This window comes from Podarcis filfolensis (assembly GCF_964270895.1).
Source record: "Podarcis filfolensis genome assembly, chromosome: 13".
In the NCBI taxonomy this organism is placed as follows: Eukaryota; Metazoa; Chordata; class Lepidosauria; order Squamata; family Lacertidae; genus Podarcis; species Podarcis filfolensis.
In genome coordinates this window covers 30,746,590-30,756,570 of record NC_139615.1, presented here as the reverse complement: position 1 = coordinate 30,756,570, position 9,981 = coordinate 30,746,590, and the positions used below count along the sequence as shown (strand labels likewise).

The 9,981-nt window shown below is 44.3% G+C and overlaps 1 protein-coding gene across 15 annotated transcripts in view; it reads left to right on the top strand.

Annotated features, from left to right (window-relative positions):
* The window catches only part of MLLT6 (MLLT6, PHD finger containing), a 94,023-nt gene that overhangs the window by 21,571 nt on the left and 62,471 nt on the right, over positions 1-9,981 (top strand). For all 15 annotated transcript variants that reach the window (XR_014540991.1, XR_014540992.1, XM_083582560.1 and 12 more), the window contains exons 3-4: positions 7,860-7,914; positions 9,662-9,771. Coding sequence is in view for 13 of the 15 variants with exons in the window: in XM_083582560.1 (XP_083438686.1) it covers positions 7,860-7,914; positions 9,662-9,771 (165 nt within the window). In the remaining 2 variants the exon portion in view is untranslated. The remainder of the gene's footprint in view (positions 1-7,859; positions 7,915-9,661; positions 9,772-9,981) is intronic.

Here is a 9,981-nt window from a genome sequence, read left to right as displayed (position 1 = left end):
TGATGTCTGCTCTTATTTAGCGCCAGAGAGTGGGTCTTCCAGGGGAAAGCAGTGGGGCAAAACTGCTCAGACTCCTTTCTCAAAAACACAGTGTAAGCGAAATAATTCCCCGCAGACTCGTGTTTTCTAGACACGAGACAAGCAGCAGTGTGGATGAGATGAGCCCTGAGCTATTGTGGCAGAGCGGGCATAACTGCTGCTTCTGTTTGGAAGGGTGAAAATAAGACCGCTCTGTTTGTTATACTTGCTGGGGCGACTACCCATTTCCCCCAGTTCAGCGGAGCCTTGCGAGGTGCAGCAACTGAGCTTGGAAGGAACAGATGCACACAGACAAGGCATCCTGTGGCTCAGATTTCTTCTGAGTAAATAAAAATTGGTTCCATCTGCTGCTTGTCACATGACTAAGTAACGTGATCCACACACCATTGTTGATGAGATTTTGTTTTTTTTGGGATGAAGCATTAGTTAAATGATAAGGTGCCCTGGAGGGATTTTGATTAAACATACATTGGGTGGAGGAACAGAGTGTGTGGCTCAGGTAATCCTAATGCAAGAGCAATCTGATGTCCTCTTGAGAGCCTGTTCCTGCAGTTGTGCGAGGTCTTTTTTTTTTTTTTTTTTGCTTCATTAACCTATGTAGCTATTATTTGGTGCCTCAGACTTACTGCATTCCATTCATGGGTAGGCAAACTAAATCCCAGGGGCAGGATTCTGCCCAATCGCCTTCTAAATCCAGCCCGCGGACAGTCCAGGAATCACCATGTTTTTATATGAGTAGAATGTGCGCTTTTATTTAAAATGCATTTCTGGGTTATTTGTGGGGCCTGCCTGGTGTTTTTACATGAGTAGAATGTGTGCTTTTATTTAAAATGCATCTCTGGGTCATTTGTGGGGCATAGGAATTTGTTCATTCCCCCCCCCCATATAGTCCGGCCCCCCACAAGGTCTGAGGGACAGTGGACCGGCCCCCTGCTGAAAAAGTTTGCTGACCCCTGGCCTAGCTTATGGAGACAGTTTTTAACAGTGTTTGCACATGCTAGATCTGATGTATATAGATTTGTGTAAAAAAGCTGACATTATGTGTAATCACTTCCGATGTTCTTGCAAAGCTTGATTCATTATCAAAGTGCTCTCTCACTCTCTCTGTGTGTGTATACTTAAAAACAAAAAAAAAAAAAAACCCTGAGAAGCTTTCATGTCTTTGAGTGAGTACAGAAGTACATAATTTAAGCACCAAGCCTTTTGTACAAGTTCACTAACCACATGTTCTTTTTAGATGTATCATATTCTTTCCTAGACTGAGGTTGCGGGAAATCAGTTCTGTGTATTTGCAGCGCTGTGTTGAATGGCTGAAAATGGGTGATGTCAATATTCCTTGCCCCTCAAAGCAATTTTTCAACATTTAAAAAAGGGATTCTGCTTGCCCACTGCTTTTAAAGAGGGGGATTGAATATAATGTCATTTAGGGACATTGGTGGCGCTGTGGTCTAAACCACTGAGCCTCTTGGGCTTGCTGATTGGAAGGTTGGTGGTTCGAATCCATGCAACGGGGTGAGCTCCCATTGCTCTGCCCCAGCTCCTGCCAACCTAGCAGTTTGAAAGCATGCCAGTGCAAGTACATAAATAGGTACTGCTGTGGCAGGAAGGTAAATGTCATTTCCATGCGCTCTGGTTTCTGTCATGGTCTTCCATTGCGCCAGAAGTGGTTTAGTCATGCTGGCCACATGACCCGGAAAGCTGTCTGTGGACAAACACCGGCTCCCTTGGCCTGAAAGCGAGATGAGCACTGCAACCCCATATTTGCCTTTGACTGGACTTAACCGTCCAGGGGTCCTTTACCCTTTTACCTTTGCCTGTTTAATAAATGGCACAGTTGGGACTCTTGTCTAAAACCATGGCTATAAAACAAAGTTCAAGACCCATTATTATTATTATTATTATTATTATTATTATTACTACTATTATTTTCATTTCTATACCACTTTATATTTTTAAGGGAAAAATCTCAAAGTGGTTTATAACATATTTAAACATCAAATAAATAAAACAACCCTGAATAAGCATTACTGAAGAAAATGTCAAATATAAAGTATACCTTCAAAGCAACATAACTAACAAGAAACTAAAATATTACCTTAAAGATTTCAAAAGAAAACATTATAAAGGTCAACTACAAAATGCACATTTAACACAGCAAAGTTAACAACCATAAAAATTACCTAAAACAGTTCAAAAGAAAACATTACTAAAGGTAGTAAATATAAAATGCACATTTAAAGCAGCATAATTAGCAAGAGAATAAGATGTTATCATAAGCACAGAACATATCTGCTGCTACTGTTGCTGCCTATTGTGGTTCATGGCAAGTGGTAGCTGTGGAAGCTAAGGTTTGATGACCTGAGTCTGCACTAAGACAGCCAAAATGGTCCCACCCTCCCAGGCCAGGTGGGAAAAGGTATGCAAGGCAGGGAGCAGGTCTTCCAGGATTCACAGCCAAGCTGGTCAGCACTGTGGGTGAATCAGAATTAAAAGACCTTCAGCACAGTCCAATGCATATTTATTCATACATCTCTCCTGAATCATTTGGACTATCTCCTCAGTACGTATGATGGGATATGCAGTTAGGCCCATTAAATTTAACTTCTGAGTAGACATACACAAGATAGAAAGTTTTTGCATTTAGATCAGGAACCTGTAGTTTTTGGACTACAACTCCCATCCGTCCTATCCATCATCCATGCAGGCTGTGACTTATGGATGCTGGAACCCAACAACATATAGATGGCCACAGGTTCTGCATCGCTGATGAAGAAGATCCTGGGTTCAGTCCCCAGAATATTGAGATTGGGCCAGAGAAAATTCCTGTCTGAATACAGTGGTGCCCCGCAAGGCGAATGCCTCGCAAGACGAAAAACCCGCTAGACGAAAGGGTTTTCCATTTTTCGATGCGCTTCGCAAGACGAATTTCCCTATGGGCTTGCTTCGCAAGACGAAAACGTCTTGCGAGTATTGCGATTTTTTTCGCTCCCCCCCCTTTTTCTAAGCCGCTAAGCTGCTAATAGCCTTTTAGCCGCTAAGCCGCTAAGCCTTTAATAGCCGCTAAGCCGCTAAACCGCTAATAGCGCTAATCCGCTAAGCCGCTAATAGGGTTGCTTCGCAAGACGAAAAGACTCGCGGAACGGATTATTTTCATCTTGCGAGGCACCACTGTAGTCAATATAGACTATAGTGGTCTGACTCAGTAAAAGGGAATTTCTTGTCTGGCACTTAAAAATTTTTAATACGGCAGCCAGACTTCCTGAAGCATGGCAAAACAGCAAAATGGTACTGAATCGCCATTCAGTTTGCTGGCCAATACATTTGTCAAATGCTTTGTGAAAGCAGGAGAAAGCCAGGCTTGAGCTTTAGGAGAGAAAAATAGTGAACCATGATTTGCATGTGTTCCTGTACACACCCTTGTGTGCCCTTTTATAATCTGAGACTTAGCATACTTCCATATAGCAATACTAGGGTTGCCATTTCAGAAAGTGATGATGATGATGATAATGATGATTATTTTGCCAAAGTTGTAAAAATGTACGTTTCTGAGCTTTTTAAAAGTAAAATCACCAGAAATGGCACTGCCCACATGGGTTGTCATATGTCTGGATTTCCCCGGACATTTTGCCAATTTCCAGCTAGACACAGCTTCTGACAGCAGTATTCCGAGTATGTCTGGGAAATTGCAGACGTATGACAACCCTAGATACATACATCTCTTTATGTTGATTTTCAATTTTCAATTTTTCAATTTTTAAGGTGCTGGATTACTTTGATTTGGGACAATTCTGTGTGGATTCTTTGTGTGGAAAGTAATGTTTTTAAAAACAAGCACACCATTCTCAACTGATATAAGGTCCTGGGATTCTGGAATTCTGTGCTTTGGTACCCATTCCGAGCTTTTTAAAGTAGGAAGTTACACCTGGCCACCTTTGAAGGTGAGAGCATTGGAGATGTAAGCTGAACTTGTGAAGATCTGTTTCCACAAAGATTTCTGCAGGTTTTGCCAGGGAAGGGGTGGGTTGCAGACAGTACAGGTAGTGCTAGCCCCACAGCTGCTTGGATATAACCCCCCCCCCCGAAAATCCTAGAGGCGCAGCAATTGCATGTTCCACAAGTCCCCAGCCATAATCTGGTTATGGACACACAAATGAATACATATTCATTTCTTCCAGAGCTATGTGTTGGAAATAGTTTCTGGGGCCAAGCACTAATTCAAACTGAACCCGAAGCTCAATTTGTGCTAGGGCTCAGTCTTACCAGCACCTGTATTCCTGGCCAATGTAATATATAGAGCTGTTAATACGTGCACGAATGCCTCTGGGCATGTGCAGAGTGCTTGCCCCTGCATAACCACAGCTGGATCCCAAATATCTGAGACTAAACAGCTTCCAAATGTCCAGATGGGCTGAGTCCCAGCTGCTCCTCATTTTAGGAATGACACACTCATTCTCATTCTTCCTTGCATTCCCAAAGCCCCCTCGGGGATGCTGTGCTCCATTAGATGAAGGAAGTGCTAAAGCTCTGTTTGCTTTGTAAAGGAATTGTCTGGCTGGCCCTTTGAGACGGACTGGCTGGAGGGCAACTCATGGGAAAGGGAGGGAGGGAAGTGGGGGGGGGGAGGGAATCATGTGAAGGCTTTAACAGTCATGTTACAGCAAGGATATTAAAGCCTTCCAAGGGGTGGGTGGGCCGGCTGGCTGGCAGAGCTGTTTAACCCTTCCTGCTAATGATCAGAGCTTTGCTAATAGTGTGGTGGGAGAGGCGCTTTGATCCAAAAGGGATGGAGGGACCTTTTCAAGTGCAAATTTCCCAATGTTAAGGCCCCCTGCCTGCTCTTCTTCTGTCTCTCTGAGTTCCAAGTGCATCCTTTGCAGTAGCAGGCCTGAATCCCTAGACCTCCATCCCTCAAAAGGCAGCCTACCAAAGATCTTTCTGAGACACTTGCCTCTTCCTCCCCACCCCCATCACCGTTACTTTCCTCCGCTGCTTGCAGTGGCTGGTGGCAATTACCCTCCCCTGTCCAAACCAGCTTGTGTGGGGTAGTTTTTTTGGGTGTGGGTGTGTGATACTACCCCTTCATGGATCACTGCCTTGCCGTGATGAAGGGGCTTGAATAACTCAGAGAAGTTATGAACTATGCCGAACAGGGCACCCAAGATGAACAGGTCATAGTGGAGAGTTTTGACCAAACGTGATCCACCTGGAGGAGGAACCGGCAAGCCACTCCAGTATCCCTGCCAAGAAAACTCCATGGACAAAGACAACAGGCATATAAAAGTTATGACGCTGGAAGATGAGCCCCTCAAGTCGGAAGGCGTTCAACATGCTACTGAGGAAGAGCGGAGGACAAGTACAAGTAGATTCAGGGCTGATGAAGCGTGAAGCTGAGGCCACCTCATGAGAAGAGAAGCTGAGGCCACCTCATGAGAAGAGAAGACTCCCTGGAAAAGACCCTGATGTTGGGAAAGATGGAGGGCACAAGGAGAAGGGGACGACAGAGGACGAGATGGTTGGATAGTGTTCTCGAAGCTACCAGCATGAGTTTGACCAAACTGCGGGAGGCAGTGGAAGACAGGAGTGCCTGGTGTGCTCTGGTCCATGGGGTCACGAAGAGTCGGACACGACTAAACGACTAAACAACAACAAAGTGTGATACTATGCATATGTTCGCATGTGCAATTTCAGAAGGACACCTTGCAACCAGGATCAAGTCCAAAGCATAGGGGAGAGCCCCCCAGGAATAATAGCTCAATGAGCCCTGCCCCACATTTTAACTTGAGCAAAGCCCGTCCCCTTTCATTAAGGCTTAGCCACTTGAATAAACCAGAGGTTAATATACCACCTTGACACTATGGAGCGCAAGGAGTTATCTGAAATTAGGGGTGTAGTGCAACTTCTGGACAGGAAAGTCTGTGATGCAGGAAATGGAGTCTGTTGAAAAGCTGCTACAAAGACATCTCCAGAGAAGCCACCTTTGGAACTGAACCAACCACCATCTTTAATGCAGGCTATTTCCCATCCATGTCGCTTCTGCACATGTTCAACCGTAAACCTGCTTTGCTACGGTTTTTAAAAAATAATGTATGAAGATTCTCATATAAATGCATATTTAAAGACATATTTTAAATGTGTTTTCTCATGTTTTGATACTTTTTTTGGACCAAGAGTTGTACCAGAACATTCAGGAAGTGAGAAAGCTTTGAACATCTCTAAGGATTGTATGAAATATATGTTTGTATGCTTCTATATTCGTAATATGTGTGTATTAATGCTGAATTATTTTAATAATAAAAACTTTTCAAATTAAAAAAAGAGAAAGCTACAGGATACACACAATAGTCCAGGAGATATGGATCATGTTAAGCTTGCACTGGAAAAGATAAAATTCATTCCCTAGTTGTGTTAGAAAGCGTCCCGTGTTGTTACATTATAGAATAGAAGGTCAGCAACTGGTGGCCTTATGTTCCAAATCTGCCCTGCTAAGGTTCGATTTTTTTCTAACTCCCCAGTTGCCAGGCAAGAGAGGTTTGTGTTGAGAACAGCAGCTGTGGCAGCAGGATTTGCCAGTAGTCCAGTTCAGTGGGATAGTGTGGAGCAGGAGCTATCTCTCTGGCAAAACTAGATGTTCTAGAACCATAGAAACGAAAGGGAACCAAAGTCCGACCTCACCCACCTTGTCCCAGAGTTTACATACCACATGCAGAGATTTAGCCTTTGCAATATAGGCCGCAGCATGCACTGCATCAGCATATCGCACGTGGGCCCATTGCCATCATCTCAAATGATTTCTGACTTTTTTAAGATTAAAAATCATGCCAAGGGTAAGAGCCTGACCCAATCCATCGCCCACTCTTCCTTTTTTCCTTTTGCATCATGTCTGTCACGTTATGTTCCTGTGGGCAGGGGCATTTTTGGAAAAAAATATGTGTACAGTGCTTACAAAATTGGAACAAAAAAAATTTTTTTCTTTCCAGTAGCACCTTAAAGACCAACTAAGTTAGTTCTTGGTATGAGCTTTCGTGTGCATGCACACTTCGTCAGATACAAAATTGGAGATGGTTTATATGACTTCATTACTGTTGTTGTCAGTTAATGATAAATTATTCCATTAGAGATAACCCATTTGCTCAGTGATATGGCAATGGGAACTTTCAGGAAAAGTTGAGCTAGAGGTGTAAAAAAAAAAAGGCATGGATAATAGTTATTTCATCCAAATTTTTTAAATTCGTTCCACTTGTTCTATAGCTGTGTGTGTGTGTGTGTGTGTGTGTGTGTGTGTGTGCGCGCGCGCGCGCACACACGCGTGTGTGTTTTCTCAGCACTGCGTGTATTGTTCATCATATTGCCATGGTTGATGCAAGTGAAAATACCTATGTAATGGCCAAAATCAATCAGTCAATCAATCTACGAACAAGAATGCCTTCAGTTCAAATCTAGGCTCTTCCGTGATCTCACCAGGTAGCCTTAGACAAGCCATTCTTCCCCCACCCCCAACAACAACTGCAATATGGGAGACAGTCATATTATCTTACCCGACAGGGTTATTGTAAGGGTAACAACGACGTAAACACCATACATTTAAAGCACGCACCTCTGCAGAGAATCCTGGGAACTGTCATTTGTTAGGGGTGCTTGAAATCATAGCTCTGTGACAGGTAAACTTCAGTTCCCAGAATTCTTTTTCTGGGTGTGTGTGCTTTAAATGCATGGTGTGTATGTAGCCTAGTATGTAGCCTAATATCTGGAGTGTTTGATACATGTTTAAGTATTATTATTATTATTATTTAGAAGTCCTAACCTTTCTCTTTAATTTTCAGAGGTGTGAGCTGTGTCCCCACAAGGATGGAGCGTTGAAACGGACTGATAATGGAGGTGAGCATCCCATTGTAAGGTGGCAGGGACAGCCCAGAATTTATACAGGAACTCAGTTGAGGAGGGCATGCTCATCTACTTTTGGGTAACTTTGGGTTAATGGCTAGTGCATATGTAAGTTCCCTGGTGAAGCTCCAAAACATGGACCTCAAGCAGGTTTCTCCTAGAACAGCCTTTTTCAACCTTGGGTCCCCAGATGTTGTTGAACTACAACTCCCATCACCCCTAGCTAGCAGGACCAGATGATGGGAGCTGTAGTCCAACAACATCTGGAGATCCAAGGTTGAGAAACACTGTCCTAGACTGAGTGCGGGGGCAGAGAGACTGAGGGATAAGGAACCTGGAACTCCCATCATTCCTGACAATTGACCACACTAGTACTTGGAGGACCACAGGTTCTCCAGCCCTGGTGTGGTGTTTCAGTGAATGGGACTGCACAGCTAATTTACTGTGACTGAATACATGATAGGCCTTGTGCCATACATGCATTACCCTGCTTGCATGTGTGTTTAAAAACCCTTCGGATCCCAGGAACAAATGCATCCAAGTTTTCAGTGTTGCCTTCTGGTTTAATATGTGCATATAATCCAGGCTTTTAAAAACAGACTCCTCTTCCCCTGTCCCTCATGGAATATCTGCTTTCTCACATAGCAGGACCAGTCAGCTGGTTCATGGTAGCCCTGCAGGCCGCAGCCTTTAAGGTTTTCGACCCAAATGCTGACACAAACCAGTCAGGGCTGGCTCCAGGTTACCACGGACCCTTGTATGGTGTGGGGAGGGAGGCCGTTTTCAAGGAACTATGGCTGCACGTATCCTGCCTTGGTGCGGTGCCCAGTGAAGTGAAGTGAGAGCCAAGATGGGGATGATAGGCCTCTTCTCAGGCCCAGGCCTCAGTAGGCCCCCAACCCCTTCCAGCCACAAGATGGGGTAGTGATGGCTACCAACTTGGATCGCTTTAAAACAAGATTAGACAAATTTATACGGGAGAAAGCTAGCAATGGTTTCTAACCATAATGTTTTTCTTCTGTCTCCAATTGTCGGAGAGTGCTGTTGCGCTCAGCTCCTTCTTGTGAGCTTCCCATAGGCATTTGGCTTGCCACAGTGAGAACATGATGCTGGAATAGCTGGGCCACTTGCCTGATTCAGCAGGGCTATTCTTACGTTCTTAAACATAAGAACATAATTTCTCGCCACAAAATTGCAGCCTTACACACACACACACACAAACCATAATGGTTATATTAGAGCTACTAGCGAGGGAAAGATGATTAAGGGGGTGTGGGAAAGGAAATGTGGTCATTTAGTGGTCTTGGGAATGCTATGGATGCTGGCCTAATTTTCACTGAGGTGATAAGCCTGTGTCTGGGCTATGCAACTTGTGACCACACGTGGGGACTTGCAGGACTGAATGCTCCTTTGTATACCACTAACCACCCTTTTTTATTTTCTACACATAGAAAACTTGCATGTCAGGGAGAGGTTAAGGCCAGAACCCTTCCCTCAGACATAGCTTTCAACATGGAAGGATTTGTTTGTATCAAAGGGCATTGTGAGGTTAGCCTTCACCAGGGGTCTGAGGTATACAAGTTTATTTCCACAGTGAAAACTGAGTCTCCTAAAGGTCTCTCCCAGTCTCACCCCACTGCTGCCTCCCACTGGAGACAGAAGCCAATTACTCTGTGTTTGCCTGATTCAAGCCTCTCTGGGCCTTTCCACCTATACTGTTGTTGTCTTGTCCTTCACTTAGGCTGGGCCCATGTCGTCTGCGCTCTGTACATCCCCGAGGTGCAGTTTGCTAATGTTCTCACCATGGAGCCAATCGTCCTCCAGTATGTACCCCACGACCGGTTCAGCAAGGTAAAAGAGGCATGCACGTACAATGCTTTCCCTCAGCATCCCGTTTCTGCCTCTTCCACAGACTGTCCTATTTTGATTTCCCCATCTCCTATGCTCTCCTATACTTTTTACATTTATCTGCTGACAAGTTGTTGTCACCCCAAGAACAATAAGATACATTATTATTATTATTTTGGCTCTCACAGTATGCTCACCACAGTGTGTAATGCA